General features: G+C 55.7%; 1 protein-coding gene across 1 annotated transcript in view; it reads right to left on the bottom strand.

Annotated features, from left to right (window-relative positions):
* Positions 1-22641, bottom strand: part of pex6 (peroxisomal biogenesis factor 6) — a 108090-nt gene that overhangs the window by 63696 nt on the left and 21753 nt on the right. Inside the window, exons 6-10 of the mRNA XM_067978289.1 lie at positions 15685-15796; positions 13936-14144; positions 11888-12083; positions 11640-11716; positions 9852-9966 (exon numbers count right to left, since the gene is read on the bottom strand). Of these exons, the coding sequence (XP_067834390.1) occupies positions 9852-9966; positions 11640-11716; positions 11888-12083; positions 13936-14144; positions 15685-15796 (709 nt within the window). The remainder of the gene's footprint in view (positions 1-9851; positions 9967-11639; positions 11717-11887; positions 12084-13935; positions 14145-15684; positions 15797-22641) is intronic.

Here is a 22641-nt window from a genome sequence, read left to right as displayed (position 1 = left end):
CCAACACCCGCTCCCCCTGTAACACCCCGGTCCACGATTCCATCACCCCCAACACCCGCTCCCTCTGTAACACCCTGGTCCACGATTCCATCACCCCCAACACCCGCTCCCTCTGTAACACCCTGGTCCACGATTCCATCACCCCCAACACCCGCTCCCCCTGTAACACCCTGGTCCACTGTTCCATCACCCCCAACACCCGCTCCCTCTGTAACACCCTGGTCCACGATTCCATCACCCCCAACACCCGCTCCCTCTGTAACACCCTGGTCCACGATTCCATCACCCCCAACACCCGCTCCCTCTGTAACACCCTGGTCCACGATTCCATCACCCCCAACACCCGCTCCCTCTGTAACACCCTGGTCCATGATTCCATCACCCCCAACACCCGCTCCCTCTGTAACACCCTGGTCCACGATTCCATCACCCCCAACACCCGCTCCCTCTGTAACACCCTGGTCCACGAGTCCATCACCCTCAACACCCGCTCCCTCTGTAACACCCTGGTCCACGATTCCATCACCCCCAACACCCGCTCCCTCTGTAACACCCTGGTCCACGATTCCATCACCCCCAACACCCGCTCCCTCTGTAACACCCTGGTCCACGAGTCCATCACCCCCAACACCCGCTCCCCCTGTCACACCCTGGTCCACGGTTCCATCACCCCCAACACCCGCTCCCCCTGTCACACCCTGGTCCACGATTCCATCACCCCCAACACCCGCTCCCTCTGTAACACCCTGGTCCACGATTCCATCACCCCCAACACCCGCTCCCTCTGTAACACCCTGGTCCACGATTCCATCACCCCCAACACCCGCTCCCTCTGGGACACCCTGGTCCACGATTCCATCACCCCCAACACCCGCTCCCTCTGGGACACCCTGGTCCACGATTCCATCACCCCCAACACCCGCTCCCTCTGTAACACCCTGGTCCACGATTCCATCACCCCCAACACCCGCTCCCTCTGTAACACCCTGGTCCACGATTCCATCACCCCCAACACCCGCTCCCTCTGCAACACCCTGGTCCACGATTCCATCACCCCCAACACCCGCTCCCTCTGTAACACCCTGGTCCACGATTCCATCACCCCCAACACCCGCTCCCTCTGTAACACCCTGGTCCACGGTTCCATCACCCCCAACACCCGCTCCCCCTGTCACACCCTGGTCCACGATTCCATCACCCCCAACACCCGCTCCCCCTGTAACACCCTGGTCCACGATTCCATCACCCCCAACACCCGCTCCCTCTGTAACACCCTGGTCCACGATTCCATCACCCCCAACACCCGCTCCCTCTGTAACACCCTGGTCCACGATTCCATCACCCCCAACACCCGCTCCCTCTGTAACACCCTGGTCCACGGTTCCATCACCCCCAACACCCGCTCCCCCTGTCACACCCTGGTCCACGATTCCATCACCCCCAACACCCGCTCCCCCTGTAACACCCTGGTCCACGATTCCATCACCCCCAACACCCTCTCCCTCTGTAACACCCTGGTCCACGATTCCATCACCCCCAACACCCGCTCCCTCTGTAACACCCTGGTCCACGATTCCATCACCCCCAACACCCGCTCCCTCTGTAACACCCTGGTCCACGATTCCATCACCCCCAACACCCGCTCCCCCTGTAACACCCTGGTCCACGAGTCCATCACCCCCAACACCCGCTCCCTCTGTAACACCCTGGTCCACGATTCCATCACCCCCAACACCCGCTCCCTCTGTAACACCCTGGTCCACGATTCCATCACCCCCAACACCCGCTCCCTCTGTAACACCCTGGTCCACGATTCCATCACCCCCAACACCCGCTCCCTCTGTAACACCCTGGTCCACGATTCCATCACCCCCAACACCCGCTCCCTCTGTAACACCCTGGTCCACGATTCCATCACCCCCAACACCCGCTCCCTCTGTAACACCCCGGTCCACGATTCCATCACCCCCAACACCCGCTCCCTCTGTAACACCCTGGTCGACGATTCCATCACCCCCAACACCCGCTCCCTCTGTAACACCCTGGTCCACGATTCCATCACCCCCAACACCCGCTCCCTCTGTAACACCCCGGTCCACGATTCCATCACCCCCAACACCCGCTCCCTCTGTAACACCCTGGTCCACGATTCCATCACCCCCAACACCCGCTCCCTCTGTAACACCCTGGTCCACGATTCCATCACCCCCAACACCCGCTCCCTCTGTGACACCCTGGTCCACGATTCCATCACCCCCAACACCCTCTCCCTCTGTAACACCCTGGTCCACGATTCCATCACCCCCAACACCCGCTCCCTCTGTAACACCCTGGTCCACGATTCCATCACCCCCAACACCCACTCCCTCTGTAACACCCTGGTCCACGATTCCATCACCCCCAACACCCGCTCCCCCTGTAACACCCTGGTCCACGATTCCATCACCCCCAACACCTGCTCCCTCTGTAACACCCTGGTCCACGATTCCATCACCCCCAACACCCGCTCCCTCTGTAACACCCTGGTCCACGATTCCATCACCCCCAACACCTGCTCCCTCTGTAACACCCTGGTCCACGATTCCATCACCCCCAACACCCGCTCCCTCTGGGACACCCTGGTCCACGATTCCATCACCCCCAACACCCGCTCCCCCTGTAACACCCTGGTCCACGATTCCATCACCCCCAACACCCGCTCCCTCTGGGACACCCTGGTCCACGATTCCATCACCCCCAACACCCGCTCCCTCTGTAACACCCTGGTCCACGATTCCATCACCCTCAACACCCGCTCCCCCTGTAACACCCTGGTCCACGATTCCATCACCCTCAACACCCGCTCCCCCTGTAACACCCTGGTCCACGATTCCATCACCCCCAACACCCGCTCCCCCTGCCACACCCTGGTCCACGATTCCATCACCCCCAACACCCGCTCCCTCTGTAACACCCTGGTCCACGAGTCCATCACCCCCAACACCCGCTCCCTCTGTAACACCCTGGTCCACGATTCCATCACCCCCAACACCCGCTCCCTCTGTAACACCCTGGTCCACGATTCCATCACCCCCAACACCCGCTCCCTCTGTAACACCCTGGTCCACGATTCCATCACCCCCAACACCCGCTCCCTCTGTAACACCCTGGTCCACGATTCCATCACCCCCAACACCCGCTCCCTCTGTAACACCCTGGTCCACGATTCCATCACCCCCAACACCCTCTCCCTCTGTAACACCCTGGTCCACGATTCCATCACCCCCAACACCCGCTCCCTCTGTAACACCCTGGTCCACGATTCCATCACCCCCAACACCCGCTCCCTCTGCGACACCCTGGTCCACGAGTCCATCACCCCCAACACCCTCTCCCTCTGTAACACCCTGGTCCACGATTCCATCACCCCCAACACCCGCTCCCCCTGTAACACCCTGGTCCACGATTCCATCACCCCCAACACCCGCTCCCTCTGTAACACCCTGGTCCACGAGTCCATCACCCCCAACACCTGCTCCCTCTGTAACACCCTGGTCCACGATTCCATCACCCCCAACACCCGCTCCCTCTGTAACACCCTGGTCCACGATTCCATCACCCCCAACACCCTCTCCCTCTGTAACACCCTGGTCCACGAGTCCATCACCCCCAACACCCTCTCCCTCTGTAACACCCTGGTCCACGAGTCCATCACCCCCAACACCCGCTCCCTCTGTAACACCCTGGTCCACGATTCCATCACCCCCAACACCCGCTCCCTCTGTAACACCCTGGTCCACGATTCCATCACCCCCAACACCCGCTCCCTCTGTAACACCCTGGTCCACGATTCCATCACCCCCAACACCCGCTCCCTCTGTAACACCCTGGTCCACGATTCCATCACCCCCAACACCCGCTCCCTCTGTAACACCCTGGTCCACGATTCCATCACCCCCAACACCCGCTCCCTCTGTAACACCCTGGTCCACGATTCCATCACCCCCAACACCCGCTCCCTCTGTAACACCCTGGTCCACGAGTCCATCACCCCCAACACCCGCTCCCTCTGCAACACCCTGGTCCACGATTCCATCACCCCCAACACCCGCTCCCTCTGTAACACCCTGGTCCACGATTCCATCACCCCCAACACCTGCTCCCTCTGTAACACCCTGGTCCACGATTCCATCACCCCAACACCCGCTCCCTCTGTAACACCCTGGTCCACGATTCCATCACCCCCAACACCCGCTCCCTCTGTAACACCCTGGTCCACGAGTCCATCACCCCCAACACCCGCTCCCTCTGTAACACCCTGGTCCACGATTCCATCACCCCCAACACCCGCTCCCTCTGTAACACCCTGGTCCACGATTCCATCACCCCCAACACCCGCTCCCTCTGTAACACCCTGGTCCACGATTCCATCTCCCCCAACACCCGCTCCCTCTGTAACACCCTGGTCCACGATTCCATCACCCCCAACACCCACTCCCTCTGTAACACCCTGGTCCACGATTCCATCACCCCCAACACCCGCTCCCTCTGTAACACCCTGGTCCACGATTCCATCTCCCCCAACACCCGCTCCCTCTGTAACACCCTGGTCCACGATTCCATCTCCCCCAACACCCGCTCCCTCTGTAACACCCTGGTCCACGATTCCATCACCCCCAACACCCGCTCCCTCTGGGACACCCTGGTCCACGATTCCATCACCCCCAACACCCGCTCCCTCTGTAACACCCTGGTCCACGATTCCATCACCCCCAACACCCGCTCCCTCTGGGACACCCTGGTCCACGATTCCATCACCCCCAACACCCGCTCCCTCTGTAACACCCTGGTCCACGATTCCATCACCCCCAACACCCGCTCCCCCTGTAACACCCTGGTCCACGATTCCATCACCCCCAACACCCGCTCCCTCTATAACACCCTGGTCCACGATTCCATCACCCCCAACACCCGCTCCCTCTGTAACACCCTGGTCCACGATTCCATCACCCCCAACACCCGCTCCCTCTGTAACACCCTGGTCCACGATTCCATCACCCCCAACACCCGCTCCCTCTGTAACACCCTGGTCCACGATTCCATCACCCCCAACACCCGCTCCCCCTGTAACACCCTGGTCCACGAGTCCATCACCCCCAACACCCGCTCCCTCTGTAACACCCTGGTCCACGATTCCATCACCCCCAACACCCGCTCCCTCTGTAACACCCCGGTCCACGATTCCATCACCCCCAACACCCGCTCCCTCTGTAACACCCTGGTCCACGATTCCATCACCCCCAACACCCGCTCCCTCTGTAACACCCTGGTCCACGATTCCATCACCCCCAACACCCGCTCCCCCTGTAACACCCTGGTCCACGAGTCCATCACCCCCAACACCTGCTCCCTCTGTAACACCCTGGTCCACGATTCCATCACCCCCAACACCCGCTCCCTCTGGGACACCCTGGTCCACGATTCCATCACCCCCAACACCCGCTCCCTCTGGGACACCCTGGTCCACGATTCCATCACCCCCAACACCCGCTCCCTCTGGGACACCCTGGTCCACGATTCCATCACCCCCAACACCCGCTCCCTCTGTAACACCCTGGTCCACGATTCCATCACCCCCAACACCCGCTCCCCCTGTAACACCCTGGTCCACGATTCCATCACCCCCAACACCCGCTCCTCTTCCCGTGCGAGTGCAGGAGACGCAACACCTGCCCCTTCACCTCCTCCCTTCCCACCGTCCAGGGTCCCAAACACTCCTTCCAGGTGAAACAGCGATTCACTTATACTTCAACAACAACACGCTGCCTTTATATAGCCCCCTTAATATAGTAACACGTCCCAAGGCAAGAGAGGTGGAGAGGTTCAGGGAGGGAATTCCAGCTGAAGGCACGGCCGCCAATGGTGGAGCGATTAAAATCGGGGACGCGCAAGAGGCCAGAGTTGGAGGAGCGCAGAGATCTCGGGGGGTTGTCGGGCTGGAGGGGGTTGCAGAGATAGGGAGGGGCCGAGGTCATGGAGGGGGTTCCAGAGATAGGGAGGGGCGAGGGCCATGGAGGGGGTTACAGAGATAGGGAGGGGCGAGGGTCATGGAGGGGGTTACAGAGATAGGGAGGGGCCGAGGTCATGGAGGGGGTTACAGAGATAGGGAGGGGCGAGGGCCATGGAGGGGGTTACAGAGATAGGGAGGGGCGAGGGTCATGGAGGGGGTTACAGAGATAGGGAGGGGCCGAGGTCATGGAGGGGGTTACAGAGATAGGGAGGGGCGAGGGCCATGGAGGGGGTTACAGAGATAGGGAGGGGCGAGGGCCATGGAGGGGGTTACAGAGATAGGGAGGGGCGAGGGCCATGGAGGGGGTTACAGAGATAGGGAGGGGCGAGGGCCATGGAGGGGGTTACAGAGATAGGGAGGGGCGAGGCCATGGAGGGGGTTACAGAGATAGGGAGGGGCGAGGCCATGGAGGGGGTTACAGAGATAGGGAGGGGCGAGGGCCATGGAGGGGGTTACAGAGATAGGGAGGGGCGAGGCCATGGAGGGGGTTACAGAGATAGGGAGGGGCGAGGGCCATGGAGGGGGTTACAGAGATAGGGAGAGGCGAGGGTCATGGAGGAGGTTACAGAGATAGGGAGGGGCGAGGCCATGGAGGGGGTTACAGAGATAGGGAGGGGCGAGGGTCATGGAGGGGGTTACAGAGATAGGGAGAGGGCGAGGGCCACGGAGGGATTTGACCACAAGGATGAGAATTTTAAAATCGAGGCGTTCCCAGACCGGGGGCCAATGTAGGTCAGTGAGCACAGGGGGTGATGGGTGAACGGGACTCGGTGAGAGTTAGGATACGGGCAGCAGAGTTTTGAATGAGCTGAACTTTACGGAGGGTGGGAGATGGGAGGCCGGCCAGGAGAGGATTGGAATAGTCCAGTCTGGAGGTAACAAAGGCAGGGATGAGGGTTTCAGCAGCAGATGAGCTGAGGGAGGGGAGGAGACGGGCGATGTTACGGAGATGGAAGTGGGTGGTCTTGGTGACGGAGAGGATACAGCACAGGAGGCCATTTGGCCCATCGGGCCTGTGCCGGCTCTTTGAAAGAGTTATCCAATTAGTCCCACTCCCTGCTCTTTCCCCATGGCCCTGTGAATTGTTTCTCTTCAAGTATTTATCCAATTCCCTTTTGAAAGTTATTATTGAATCTGCTTCCACCGCCCTTTCAGGCAGTGAATTCCAGATCAGAACAACTCACTGTGTAATTTTTTTATTCCTTATCTCCCCTCTGGCTCTTTTGCCGATCACCTTAAATCTGTGTCCTCTGGTTACCGACCCTCCTGCCACTGGAAACAGTTTCTCCTTATTTACTCTCTCAAAACCCTTCATGATTTTGAACACCTCGATCAAATCTCCTCGCAACCGTCTCTGTTCCAAGGAGAACAACCCCAGCTTCTCCAGTCTATCCACGTAACTAAAGTCCCTCATCCCTGGAATCATTCTAGTAAATCTCTTCTGCACCCTCTCTAAGGCCTTCACATCTTTCCTAAAGTGCGGTGCCCAGAACTCTATGCCTCTATTTATAAAGACCACGATCCCGTATGCTTTTTTAACCACTTTCTCAACCTGCCCTGCCACCTTTAATGATTTGTGTACATATACCCCCAGATCTCTCTGTTCCTGTACCCCCTTTAAAATTGTACCATTTAGTTTATTTTGCCTCTCCTCGTTCTTCCTATCAAAATGTATCACTTCACACTTCTCTGTGTTAAATTTCATCTGCCATGTGTCTGTCTCTGTCCTCCTGAAGTCTGTTACTGTCCTCCTCACTGTTTACTACATTTCTGAGTTTCGTGGCATCTGCAAACTTTGTAATTATGCCCTTTATACCCAAGTCATGTGTGGTCAGAAGCTCATCTCAGGGTCAGACAGGACGCCAGGGTTGTGAACGGTCTGGTTCAGCCTCAGACAGTGGCCGGGGAGAGGGATGGAGTCGGTGACTCGGGAATGGAGTTCGTGGCGGGGACTGAAGGCAGTGGCTTCGGACTTCCCAATATTTAATTGGAGGAAATTTCTGCTCGTCCAGGACTGGATGTGGGGCAAGCAGCACGATAGATCAGAGAGAGAGGGGGGGGCACGGGCGGGGGGAGAGAGGGGGGCACGGGCGGGGAGAGAGAGGGGGGCACGGGCGGGGAGAGAGAGGGGGGGGGGCACGGGCGGGGGGAGAGAGAGGGGGGCACGGGCGGGGAGAGAGAGGGGGGCACGGGCGGGGAGAGAGAGGGGTGACACGGGCGGGGGGAGAGAGGGGGGCACGGGCGGGGAGAGAGAGGGGGGCACGGGCGGGGAGAGAGAGGGGGGCACGGGCGGGGAGAGAGAGGGGGGCACGGGCGGGGAGAGAGAGGGGGGCACGGGCGGGGAGAGAGAGAGGGGGGCACGGGCGGGGAGAGAGAGTGGGGGGCACGGGCGGGGAGAGAGAGGGGGGCACGGGCGGGGAGAGAGAGGGGGGCACGGGCGGGGAGAGAGAGGGGGGCACGGGCGGGGAGAGAGAGGGGGGCACGGGCGGGGAGAGAGAGGGGGGCACGGGCGGGGAGAGAGAGGGGGGCACGGGCGGGGAGAGAGAGGGGGGCACGGGCGGGGGGAGAGCGAGGGGGGCACGGGCGGGGAGAGAGAGAGGGGGGCACGGGCGGGGAGAGAGAGAGGGGGGCACGGGCGGGGAGAGAGAGGGGGGCACGGGCGGGGAGAGAGAGGGGGGCACGGGCGGGGAGAGAGAGGGGGGCACGGGCGGGGAGAGAGAGGGGGGCACGGGCGGGGAGAGAGGGGGGCACGGGCGGGGAGAGAGGGGGGCACGGGCGGGGAGAGAGAGGGGGGCACGGGCGGGGAGAGAGGGGGGCACGGGCGGGGAGAGAGGGGGGCACGGGCGGGGAGAGAGAGAGGGGGGCACGGGCGGGGAGAGAGAGGGGGGCACGGGCGGGGAGAGAGAGGGGGGCACGGGCGGGGAGAGAGAGGGGGGCACGGGCGGGGAGAGAGAGGGGGGCACGGGCGGGGAGAGAGAGGGGGGCACGGGCGGGGAGAGAGAGGGGGGCACGGGCGGGGAGAGAGAGGGGGGCACGGGCGGGGAGAGAGAGGGGGGCACGGGCGGGGAGAGAGAGGGGGGCACGGGCGGGGAGAGAGAGGGGGGCACGGGCGGGGAGAGAGAGGGGGGCACGGGCGGGGAGAGAGAGGGGGGCACGGGCGGGGAGAGAGAGGGGGGCACGGGCGGGGAGAGAGAGGGGGGCACGGGCGGGGAGAGAGAGGGGGGCACGGGCGGGGAGAGAGAGGGGGGCACGGGCGGGGAGAGAGAGGGGGGCACGGGCGGGGAGAGAGAGGGGGGCACGGGCGGGGAGAGAGAGGGGGGCACGGGCGGGGAGAGAGAGGGGGGCACGGGCGGGGAGAGAGAGGGGGGCACGGGCGGGGAGAGAGAGGGGGGCACGGGCGGGGAGAGAGAGGGGGGCACGGGCGGGGAGAGAGAGGGGGGCACGGGCGGGGAGAGAGAGGGGGGCACGGGCGGGGAGAGAGAGGGGGGCACGGGCGGGGAGAGAGAGGGGGGCACGGGCGGGGAGAGAGAGGGGGGCACGGGCGGGGAGAGAGAGGGGGGCACGGGCGGGGAGAGAGAGGGGGGCACGGGCGGGGAGAGAGAGGGGGGCACGGGCGGGGAGAGAGAGGGGGGCACGGGCGGGGAGAGAGAGGGGGGCACGGGCGGGGAGAGAGAGGGGGGCACGGGCGGGGAGAGAGAGGGGGGCACGGGCGGGGAGAGAGGGGAAGCTGATATGAGGACCCCAATACCCTGCTCAATAGAATCGCCACACCTTCACATTTCGCCGTGACACACAGACAAACCTTCGGGGCTCCAATGGCCTGCGAGTGTGCTGCCTGCATCTGATCCAGCGCCTTCTGAAAATCCTCCCACAGGATGGTCACTCCGGCAGCACATAAATCCAGCTCCTTCTGCACACTCAGAATCGCAACCTGGAAAACTGGGAAGTGCGACAGGGACTCTGAGGCTGAATGTGGGAGGAATGGGGCACGACTGCTGAACCCAGGCAGCACTGCACCAAGTTTACATTCCAGAACAGTTCAGTCAGATACCAGAGGCCGAGCGAGGGAGCGGGGGAGGGGGTGGGGAGGCGAGGCCGAGCGAGGGAGTGGGGGGGGCGAGGCCGAGCGAGGGAGTGGGGGAGGGGGTGGGGGGAGGCGAGGCCGAGCGAGGGAGCGGGGGGGCGAGGCCGAGCGAGGGAGTGGGGGAGGGGGTGGGGGGGGCGAGGCCGAGCGAGGGAGTGGGGGAGGCGAGGTCGAGCGAGGGAGTGGGTGGGGGAGGCGAGGCCGAGCGAGGGAGCGGGGGGGCGAGGCCGAGCGAGGGAGTGGGGGAGGGGGTGGGGGGGGCGAGGCCGAGCGAGGGAGTGGGGGAGGCGAGGCCGAGCGAGGGAGTGGGGGAGGGGGTGGGGGGGCGAGGCCGAGCGAGGGAGTGGGGGAGGGGGTGGGGGAGGCGAGGCCGAGCGAGGGAGTGGGGGAGGGGGTGGGGGAGGCGAGGCCGGGGGAGGGGGTGGGGGAGGCGAGGCCGAGCGAGGGAGTGGGGGAGGGGGCGAGGCCGAGAGAGGGAGTGGGGGAGGGGGCGAGGCCGAGCGAGGGAGTGGGGGGCGAGGCCGAGCGAGGGAGTGGGGGAGGGGGTGGGGGGGGCGAGGCCGAGCGAGGGAGTGGGGGAGGGGGTGGGGGGGGCGAGGCCGAGCGAGGGAGTGGGGGAGGGGGTGGGGGGGGCGAGGCCGAGCGAGGGAGTGGGGGAGGCGAGGCCGAGCGAGGGAGTGGGGGAGGGGGTGGGGGGGGCGAGGCCGAGCGAGGGAGTGGGGGAGGGGGTGGGGGGCGAGGCCGAGCGAGGGAGTGGGGGAGGGGGTGGGGGGGGCGAGGCCGAGCGAGGGAGTGGGGGAGGCGAGGCCGAGCGAGGGAGTGGGTGGGGGGGCGAGGCCGAGCGAGGGAGTGGGTGGGGGGGCGAGGCCGAGCGAGGGAGCGGGGGGGCGAGGCCGAGCGAGGGAGCGGGGGGGCGAGGCCGAGCGAGGGAGTGGGGGAGGGGGTGGGGGGGGCGAGGCCGAGCGAGGGAGTGGGGGAGGGGGTGGGGGGGGCGAGGCCGAGCGAGGGAGTGGGGGGGGGCGAGGCCGAGCGAGGGAGTGGGGGGGAAACGAGGCCGAGCGAGGGAGTGGGGGAGGCGAGGCCGAGCGAGGGAGGGGGGGGAAACGAGGCCGAGCGAGGGTGAAAATGTAAGCTGGAGAAAACTCACCAACTGGACAAGTATTGAGGGACATGGAGCGAAGGGGGTAAACTGGGGTCAGACACAGATCAACGAGGGTCGAACTGAATGGCTTCCTCCTGTTCCTGTGACCCTCTCTCTCCCCCCTCCCCTGAAGGTGCTGACTCTCTCCCCCCTCCCCTGAAGGTGCTGACTCTCTCTCCCCCCTCCCCTGGAGGTGCTGACTCTCTCTCCCCCCTCCCCTGGAGGTGCTGACTCTCTCTCCCCCCTCCCCTGAAGGTGCTGACTCTCTCCCCATGCCCCCCCCGCTGTACCCCATCCCCAGTGCCAGCCCCCCCCAGCCCTCGGGGGTACCAGCTCCTCTTCCCTTGTAATTCGAGGATACTCACCAGCTCCTTCTCACCCGGCTGCAGGCTGCCCGGCTCCCATGGGTCAGCAGGGCACACATATCGCCCAGAACATAACCCTGTGAACAGAGCACACCGTCACCATCAGTCCGAGCTGTGACTCACGCTGCCCCTGGGGTGCCGATCGCTAACCCCCCCACCCCCCCCCCCCGACACTTTCCCAGTCCCGTACTATAACCGATGACTGGCCCTCGCTCGCCCTGCGGAGATTGGACTGATGGGACACTTACAGCGGTTTGCTTGCCGATCTTGGCCAGGTTGACGTCCTTCCCCAGGGGGAGATCAGCACAGAGGGCCCCCACCATCACCTTCCTCTGGTCCTCTGAAAGGCTCTCCACCATCACCTGATGGAGAAATGCTGTCTGTACGTCAGCAAACAGATCCCGCAGGGACCCTGCAGTCCCGAGCACCACGACTGGGTAATCACTGAAACCAATCAGAGAGAAGGTCTCAGACACTGGGGCAATAATATACCAATAATAGTAGAAAATCAAGGGGCAAAGGGGAGGGAGGAACTAAAAACAATCACTATCACTGGAGAAAAAGTACCAGGTAAACTAATGGGTCGAAAGGCTGACAAGTCCCCTGGACCTGATGGCTTGCATCCGAGGGTCTTAAAGGAAGTGGCTGCAGAGATAGTGGATGCATTGGTTATAATCTTCCAGAATTCACTAGATTCTGGAAAGGTCCCAGCGGATTGGAAAACTGCAAACGTAACCCCCCTATTCAAGAAGGGAGTGAGACAGAAAGCAGGTAACTATAGACCAGTTATCCTAACATCTGTTATTGGGAAAATGCTAGAATCCATTATTAAGGAAGTAGTAGCAGGACATTTGGAGACTCATAATACAATCAAGGAGAGTCAACATGGTTTTATGAAGGGGAAATCATGTCTGACAAATTTATTAGAGTTCTTTGAGGAAGTAACGGGCAGGGTGGATAAAGGGGAACCAATGGATGCAGTATATTTGGATTTCCAAAAGGCATTCGATAAGGTGCCACATAAAAGATTACTGCACAAGATAAGAGCTCATGGTGTTGGGAGCAATATACTGGCATGGATAGAGGATTGGCTAACTAACAGAAAACAAAGAGTCGGGATAAAAGGGTCATTTTCAAAATGTCAATCTGTAACTAGTGGGGTGCCGCAGGGCTCAGTGCTGGGGCCTCAACTATTTACAATATATATCAATGACTTGGATGAAGGAAGAGAGTGTCTTGTGGCCAAATTTGCCGATGATACAAAGATAGGTGGAAAAGCAAGTTGTGATGAGGACACAAAGTGTCTGCAAAGGGATATTGACAGGTTAAGCGAATGGGCAAAAATTTGGCAGATGGAATATAATGTGGGAAAATGTGAAGTCATCCACTTTGGGAGGAAAAATAAAAAAGCAAAATATTATTTGAATGGAGAAATATTACAAAATGCTGCGGTACAGAGGGATCTGGGTGTCCTCGTACATGAAACACAAAAAGTCAACATACAGGTGCAGCAGGTAATCCGAAGGCAAACGGAATATTGGCCTTTATTTCTAGGGGGATGGAGTATAAAAGCAGGGAAGTCATGCTCCAACTGTACAGGGTGCTGGTGAGACCACACCCGGAGTACTGCGGACAGTCCTGGTGCCCTTATTTCAGGAAGGACATACTTGCATTGGAGGCAGTTCAGAGAAGGTTCACTAGGTTGATTCCGGGTATGGAAGGGTTGTCTTATGAGGAAAGATTGAACAGGTTGGGCCTATACTCATTGGAGTTTAGAAGAATGAGAGGAGATCTTATTGAAACATACAAGATTCTGAGGGGACTCGATAGGGGAGATGCTGAGAGGATGTTACCCCTCATGGGGGAATCTAAAACTAGGGGGCATCGCCTCAGAATAAGGGGTCGCCCGTTTAAGACGGAAATGAGGAGGAATTTCTTCTCCCAGAGGGTCGTGAATCTTTGGAATTCTTTACCCCAAAAAGCTGTGAAGGCCGAGTCATTGAATACATTCAAGGCTGAGTTAGAGAAATTTTTGATCAGCAAGGGAGTCAAAGGATATGGGGAAAGGGCGGGAAAGTGGAGTTGAGGTAAAAAAATCAGATCAGCCATGATCTCATTAAATGGCGGAGCAGGTTCGAGGGGCCGAATGGCCTACTCCTGCTCCTATCTCTGATGGTTATGGTCAAACCAATCAGAGAGAGGCTCTCAGACACTGGGGCAAACCAATCAGATACAGAGAGGGGGTTGTGACCAATGGGGAAAGACGCATGAAATGTAACGGGGACTATTGCCGTACTGTGAGGTCAGCGTGAGCTCCTTCATCAATTGGTGCAGTGCTGAAAGCAGGCGGGAGTCCTCGCCAACTCCATCGCGCTCTCTCCCAATCATCGCAACATCTCGCAGCAGCAGAACGCAGGGCCGGTGAGCGTCCGCACGTGAAAAGGCAGCTTGAAGTTTAGCTTCAGAGGCACCAGTGGAATCGGCGCAGAGAGACACACAGTCCACCTGGGGGGAACCCACAGTCAGTACAGAGATACACACAGACCCTGGGGGGAACCCACAGTCAGTACAGAGACACACACAGACCCTGGGGGGAACCCACAGTCAGTACAGAGAGACACACAGACCCTGGGGGAACCCACAGTCAGTACAGAGACACACAGACCCTGGGGGGAACCCACAGTCAGTACAGAGACACATACAGACCCTGGGGGGAACCCACAGTCAGTACAGAGACACACAGACTCCCTGTTTATACTCTCACACACACCCCTGTTTATCTATGTACTCGTTTATACAGTTACTCACACACCCTCATTACACACATCCCCTCGTTTATCCACGTTTACATCCCCCCGTTTACACACACTCCCTCATTTACCCCGTTTACATCCCCCCGTTTACACACACTCCCTCATTTACCTCATTTACCCCATTTACACACACTCCCTCATTTACCCCGTTTACATCCCCCCGTTTACACCCGTTTACATCCCCCCGTTTACACCCGTTTACATCCCCCCATTTACACACACTCCCTCATTTACCCGTTTACACACACTCCCTCATTTACCCCGTTTACACACACTCCCTCATTTACCCCGTTTACATCCCCCCGTTTACACACACTCCCTCATTTACCCCGTTTACATCCCCCCGTTTACACCCGTTTACATCCCCCCGTTTACACCCGTTTACATCCCCCCGTTTACATCCCCCGTTTACACACACTCCCTCATTTACCCAGTTTACATCCCCCCGTTTACACCCATTTACATCCCCCCGTTTACACACACTCCCTCATTTACTCCCCTGTTCACATCCCCCCATTTACACACACTCCCTCATTTCCCTCATTTACCCCATTTACACACACTCCCTCATTTACCCCATTTACACACACTCCCTCATTTACCCCGTTTCCATCCCCCCGTTTACACACACTCCCTCATTTATCCCGTTTACACACACTCCCTCATTTATCCCGTTTACATCCCCCCGTTTACACCCGTTTACAACCCCCCGTTTACACACTCCCTCATTTACTCCCCTGTTCACATCCCCCCATTTACACACACTCCCTCATTTATCCCGTTTACACACACTCCCTCATTTATCCCGTTTACATCCCCCCGTTTACACCCGTTTACAACCCCCCGTTTACACACTCCCTCATTTACTCCCCTGTTCACATCCCCCCATTTACACACACTCCCTCATTTACCCCGTTTCCATCCCCCCGTTTACACACACTCCCTCATTTACCCCATTTACACACACTCCCTCATTTACCCCATTTACACACACTCCCTCATTTACCCCGTTTCCATCCCCCCGTTTACACACACTCCCTCATTTACCCCATTTACACACACTCCCTCATTTACCTCATTTACACACACTCCCTCATTTACTCCCGTTTCCATCCCCCCGTTTATACACACACCTAGTTTACTCCCGTTTACAATTCCCCCAACCTGTTTAAATCCCCGCCCCCGGTGAAACACACAACTCTCACTGACTTTCCCTGGTTCTTTTCACTGACCTTTACCAGATGCAGGTTGAGCCTGGAGCAGGCCGCTTTCACCACCGTGGTCTTCCCACAGCCGCTCGGCCCCCACAGCAGGACACTGCAGGGCCCATCGAGAACTGGAGGCCTGGGAGGAAACAGGAGCAACAGTGAGGGCACGTAAGAAGATAAGAACATAAGAAACGGGAGCAGGGGTAGGCCATTCGGCCCCTCGAGCTTGCTCCGCCATTCAATAAGATCATGGCTGATCTTCAACCTCAACTCCACTTTCCCGCCCGATCCCCATATCCCTTGATTCCCCGAGAGTCCAAAAATCTATCCATCTCAGCCTTGAATATACTCAATGACTCAGCATCCACAGCCCTCTGGGGTAGAGAATTCCACAGATTCACAACCCTCTGAGTGAAGAAATTCCTCCTCATCTCAGTCCTAAATGGCCGACCCCTTATCCTGAGACTATGCCCCCTAGTTCTCGACTCTCCAGCCAGGGGAAACAGCCTCTCAGCATCTACCCTGTCAAGCCCCCTCAGAATCTTATATGTTTCAATGAGATCACCTCTCACTCTTCTAAACTCCAGAGAGTATCGGCCCATTCTAGTCAACCTCTCCTCATAGGACAACTCTCTCATCCCAGGAATCAATCTAGTGAACCTTCATTGCACCGCCTCTAAGGCAAGTATATCCTCCCTTCGATAAGGAGACCAAAACTGTACACAGTACTCCAGGTGAGGTCTCACCCAGGCCCTGTACAATTGTAGTAAGACTTCCTTACTCCTGTACTCCAACCCCCTGCAATAAAGGACAACATTCCATTTGATTTCCTAATTACTTGCTGTACCTGCATGTTAACTTTTTGTGTTTCTTGTACGAGGACACCCAAATCTCTCTGAACACCAACATTTAATAGTTTCTCACCATTTAAAAAATATTCCGTTTTTCTATTCTTCCTGACAAAGTGAATAACCTCACATTTCCCCACATTATACTCCATCTGCCACCTTCTTGCCCACTCACTTAACCTGTCTATATCCCTTTGCAGACTCTTTGTGTCCTCCTCACAGCTTACTTTCCCACCTAGCTTTGTATCGTCAGCAAACTTGGATACATTACACTCGGTCCCTTCATCTAAGTCATTAATATATAGATTGTAAGTAGCTGAGGCCCAAGCACTGATCCTTGTGGTACCCCACTAGTTACAGCCTGACAACCTGAGAATGACCCGTTTATCCCTACTCTCTGTTTTCTGTCCATTAACCAATCCTCTATCCATGCTAATATATTATCCCCAACCCCATGAGCCTTTATCTTGTGTAACAACCTTTTATGTGGCACCTTATCGAATGCCTTTTGAAAATCCAAATATACATCCACTGGTTCCCCTTTATCTACCCTGCTAGTTGCACCCTCAAAAAACTCTAATAAATTTGTCAAACATGATTTCCCTTTCATAAAACCGTGTTGACTCTGCCTAATCATACTATGATTTTCGAAATGCCCTGTTACCACTTCCTTAATAATGGATCCCAGCATCTTCCCTACACTGGAGCAAGTGTCAGTGGGAGAGGATTTAGGGAACAGCGATCATAGAAACATAGGAGCAGGAGTAGGCCATTCAGCCCCTCGTGCCTGCTCCGCCATTTGATAAGATCATGGCTGATCTGTGATCTAGCTCCATATTGCTGCCTTTGGCCCATATCATGGTATCATAAGGTTTAGATTAGCTGTGGAAAAGGACACGGACCACTCTAAAGTAAAAATACTCAATTGGAGGAGGGCCAATTTCAGTGGGATGAGAACAGATCTGGCCCGGGTAAGTTGGAATCAGAGATTGGCAGGCAAAACTGTAATTGAACCGTGGGCGGCCTTTAAAGAGATGGTTCGGGTACAGTCTAGGTACATTCCCACGAGGGGGAAAGGGAGGGCAACTAAAACCAGAGCTCCCTGGATGACAAAAGAGATAGAGAGTAAGATGAAACGGATAAAAGGGGGCTTATGACAGATGTCAGGTTGATAACACAAGTGAGAACCAGGCAGAATATAGAAAGTTCAGAGGGGAAGTGAAAAAGGAAATAAGAGGGGCAAAGAGAGAGAATGAGAATAGACTGGCGGGAACATAAAAGGGAATCCAAAAGTCTTCCACAGGCATGTAAACAGTAAACGGGTAGTAAGAGGAGGGGTGGGGCCGATTAGGGGCCATAAAGGAGATCTACTCATGGAGGCAGAGGGCATGGCCGAGGTACTAAATGAGTACTTTGCATCTGTCTTTACCAAGGGAGAAGATGCTGCCAGAGTCTCAGTAAAGGAAGATATCGTTGAGATACTGGATGGGCTAAAAATTGATAAAGAGGAGGTACTGGAAAGTCTAGCTGTACTTAAAGTAGATAAGTCACCCGGTCCGGATGGGATGCATCCGAGGTTGCTGAGGGAAGTAAGGGTGGAAATTGCGGAGGTACTGGCCATAATCTTCCAAATATCCGTAGATACGGGGGTGGTGCCAGAGGACTGGAGAATTGCAAATGTTACACCCTTGTTCAAAAAAGGGTGTAAGGATAAACCCAGCAACTACAGGCCAGTCAGTTTAACCTCAGTGGTGGGGAAACTTTTAGAAACGATAATCCGGGACAGAATTAACAGTCACTTGGACGAGTATGGATTGATGAGGGAAAGTCAGCACGGATTTGTTAAAGGAAAATCGTGTTTAACTAACTTGATAAAGTTTTTTGATGAGGTAACAGAGAGGGTCGATGAGGGCAATGCGGTGGATGTGGTGTATATGGACTTTCAAAAGGCGTTTGATAAAGTGCCGCACGGTAGGCTTATCATCTAGATTGTGGCCCATGGAATAAAGGGGGCAGTAGCAACATGGATACAGAATTGGCTAAGGGACAGGAAACAGAGAGTAGTGGTGAACGGTTGTTTTTCGGACTGGAGGGAGGTGTACAGTGGTGTTCCCCAGGGGTCAGTGCTGGGACCACTGCTTTTCTTGATATATATCAATGACTTGGACTTGGGTGTACAGGGCACAATTTCAAAATTTGCAGATGACACAAAACTTGGAAGTGTAGTAAACAGTGAGGAGGATAGTGATAGACTTCAAGAGGATATAGACAGGCTGGTGGAATGGGCGGACACGTGGCAGATGAAATTTAACGCAGAAAAATGGGAAGTGATACATTTCAGTCGGAAGAACGAGGAGAGGCAATATAAACTAGAGGGCACAATTCTAAAGGGGGTACAGGAACAGAGAGATCTGGGGGTATAGGTACACAAATGGTGGCAGGGCAGGTTGAGAAAGTGGTTAAAAAAGCTTACAGGACCCTGGGCTTTATAAATAGAGGCATAGAGTACAAAGCAAGGAAGTCATGATGAACCTTTATAAAACACTGGTTCGGCCACAACTGGAATATTGTGTCCAGTTCTGGGCACCGCACTTTAGGAAAGATGTGAAGGCCTTAGAGAGGGTGCAGAAGCGATTTACTGGAATGATTCCAGGGATGAGGGGCTTTAGTTATGTGGATAGACTGGAGAAGCTGGGGTTGTTCTCCTTGGAACAGAGATGGTTGCGAGGAGATTTGATCGAGGTGTTCAAAATCATGAAGGGTCGAGACAGAGTAGATAGAGAGAAACTGTTCCCATTGGTGGAAGGGTCAAGGACCAGAGGACACAGATTTAAGGTGATTGGCAAAAGAACCAAAGGTGACATGAGGAATAACTTTTTTACCCAGCGAGTGTTTAGGATCTGGAATGCACTGCCCGAGGGGGTGGTGGAGGCAGATTCAATCATGGCCTTCAAAAGGGAACGGGATAAGTACTTGAAAGGAAAAAATTGGCAGGGCTATGGGGATAGTGCGGGGGAGTGGGACTCGTTGGATTGCTCTTGCATAGAGCCGGCATGGACTCAATGGGCTGAATGGCCTCCTTCTGTGCTGTAACCTTTCTATGATTCTATGACTGATGTCAAGCTAACTGGTCTGCAGTTCCCTGTTTTCTCTCTCCCTCCTTTCTTGAACAGCAATCTTACATTTGCTACCTTCCAATCCACTGGGACTGTTCTAGAATCGAGGGGATTTTGGAAGATCACAACCAACACATCTACTATCTCTGCAGCCACCTCTTTTAGAACCCTGGGATGTAGGCCATCAGGTCCAGGGGATTTGTCGGCTTTTAGTCCCATTAGTTTGTCTCGTACTTTTACTCTACTGATATTAATTGTTTTAAGTTCCTCACTCTCATTGTCCCTTGGTTCCCCACTATTTCTGGTCTGTTTCTTGTGTCTTCTACTGTGAAGACAGATTCAAAATATTTGTTTAATGTCTCTGCCATTTCCTGATTCCCCATTATAATTTCTCCTGTCTCAGCCTCTACTGGACCAACATTTACTTTCCCTACTCTCTTCCTTTTTACACACTTGTAGAAACTCTTGCAATCTGTTTTATATTTTTTGCTAGTTTATTTTCATATTCTATTTTTTCCCTTTTTATCAATTTTTTGGTCATCCTTTGCTGGTTTCTAAAACTCTCCCAATCCCCAGGCTCATTACTCTTCTTCACAACATTATAAGCCTCTTCCTTTAATCTAATACCCTCCTTAACTTCTTTTGTTAGCCACGGATGGCTCACTTTTCCCGTGGAATTTTTATTTCTCAATGGAATGAATATTTGTTGAGAATTCTGAAATGTTTCTTTAAATGTTTATGATTGTTTACTGCTGTCATATCTTTTAATCCAATTTCCCAATCGACCGTAGCCAACTCGCCCCTCATACCTATGTAATTGGCTTTCAGTTTAAGACTCGAGTTTCGGACTTAAGTACGTCATTCTCAAACTCAATGTGAAATTCTATCATATTATGATCACTCTTCCCCAGAGGATCCCTTACTGAGAGATTATTCATTAACCCTGTCTCATTACACAATACAAGATCTAAAATAGCCTGTTCCTGGTTGGTTCCATGACATATTGTTCTAGAAAACCACAAACTCATCCTCCAAACTACCTTTGCCGGTTTGATTTGCCCAGTCTATATGAAGATTAAAGTCCCCCACGATTATTGCATTACCTCTGTTACAAGCTCCTATTATTTCCTGATTTATATTCTGTCCAACGGTGTAAATACGATTCGGGGGCCTGTAAACTACTCCCACCAGTGTTTTCTGCCCCTTGTTATTTCTTAGCTCCACCCAGACTGATTCTATTTCCTGATATTCTGAGCGAAGATCCTTTCTCACCACTGACCTCAGGTCATCCTTTATTATCAGGGATCCACCCACCTCCCCCTCCACCCGCCTCCCCCTCCACCCGCCTCCCCCTCCACCCGCCTCCCCCTCCACCCGCCTCCCCCTCCACCCGCCTCCCCCTCCCCCCGTCCTTTTCCATTTTGTCTGTCTTTGCGATCCGTCAAGTACCCTGGAATATTTAGTTCCCAACCTTGGTCACCCTGCAACCATGTCTCAGCAATGGTTACTGGATCAAACCCATTTATCTCTGTTTGTCCCATTAATTTGTCTCTCTTGTTACGAATGCTTCGTGCATTCAGATACAGAGCTTTTAATTTTAACTTTTTGTCATTTTTCCCTGCTTTGACCTTATCTGTTGAGGCCCTATTATCCTTGTTAAACTCTGCCCCTTCCTGCCACACTCTGCTCATCATTACCCAAATCACTGCTCTGCTCTATTGCTTTGTCTTTTCTCTTTAGATTTATACATTTCCCCTCACCTGAACCCTCTCCCCCGCCTCTTATTAATTCAAAGCCCGATCTACAGCCCCAGTTATTCGATTCGCCAGGACGCTGGTCCCAGCCTGGTTTAATTGGAGCCCGTCCCATCGGAACAGCTCCCTCTTTCGCCAGTACTGGTGTCAGTGCCCCATGAATCGAAACCCCTGTCTCCCACACCACTCTTTCAGGCTCACATTAACTCTCTGATCTGTTTGTCCCGATGCCAACTCGCACGTGGCTCGGGTAGTAATCCGGAGATTATTACCTTTGAGGTTCTGCTTATTAATTCGGACCCGAGCTCCTCAAACTCCCTCAGCAGAACCTCATTCTTAGTTCTACCTGTGTCATGGCTTCCTACGTGGACCACGATAACTGGATCCTCCCCCTCATGCTCCAAGTTCTTTGCCAACTGCAAAGAGATGCCCTTAACCCTGGCACCGGGCAGGCAACACAGCCTTCGGGACGCTACAACGTCCCATCAAACACTCCCAGGCCAGGTACAGCACGGGTTAGAAACAGAGTGAGTCTTTACCAAGGAAGAAGATGCTGCCAGAGTCTCAGTAAAGGAAGATATAGTTGAGATACTGGATGGGCTAAAAATTGATAAAGAGGAGGTACTGGAAAGTCCAGCTGTACTTAAAGTAGATAATCAGGAGGGGCAAAAAGGGGACATGAGATTGCTTTGGCAGATAAGGCAAAGGAGAATCCAAAGAGCTTCTACAAATACATAGAGGGCAAAAGAGTAACTAGGGAGAGAGTAGGGCCTCTTAAAGATCAACAAGGTCATCCATGTGCGGAACCACAAGAGATGGGTGAGATCCGAAATGAATATTTCACATCGGTATTTATCGTCGAGAAAGGCATGGATGTTAGGGAACTTGGGGAAATAAATAGTGATGTCTTGAGGAGTGTACGTATTACAGAGAGGGAGGTGCTGGAAGTCTTAACGCACATCAAGGTAGATAAATCTCCGGGACCTGATGAAATGTATCCCAGGACGTTATGGGAGGTTAGGGAGGAAATTGCGGGTCCCCTAGCAGAGATATTTGAATCATCGACAGCTACGGGTGAGGTGCCTGAAGATTGGAGGGTAGCAAATGTTGTGCCTTTGTTTAAGAAGGGCAGCAGGGAAAAGCCTGGGAACTACAGACCGGTGAGCCTGACATCTGTAGTGGGTAAGTTGTTTGAGGGTATTCTGAGAGACAGGATCTACAGGCATTTGAAGAGGCAGGGACTGATTAGGAACAGTCAGCATG

The sequence above is a fragment of the Heptranchias perlo genome, unplaced genomic scaffold, assembly GCF_035084215.1.
Source record: "Heptranchias perlo isolate sHepPer1 unplaced genomic scaffold, sHepPer1.hap1 HAP1_SCAFFOLD_257, whole genome shotgun sequence".
Lineage (NCBI taxonomy): Eukaryota > Metazoa > Chordata > Chondrichthyes > Hexanchiformes > Hexanchidae > Heptranchias > Heptranchias perlo.
The sequence above is the reverse complement of the archived record's forward strand: the minus strand, read 5'-3'. Positions and strand labels throughout refer to the sequence as shown.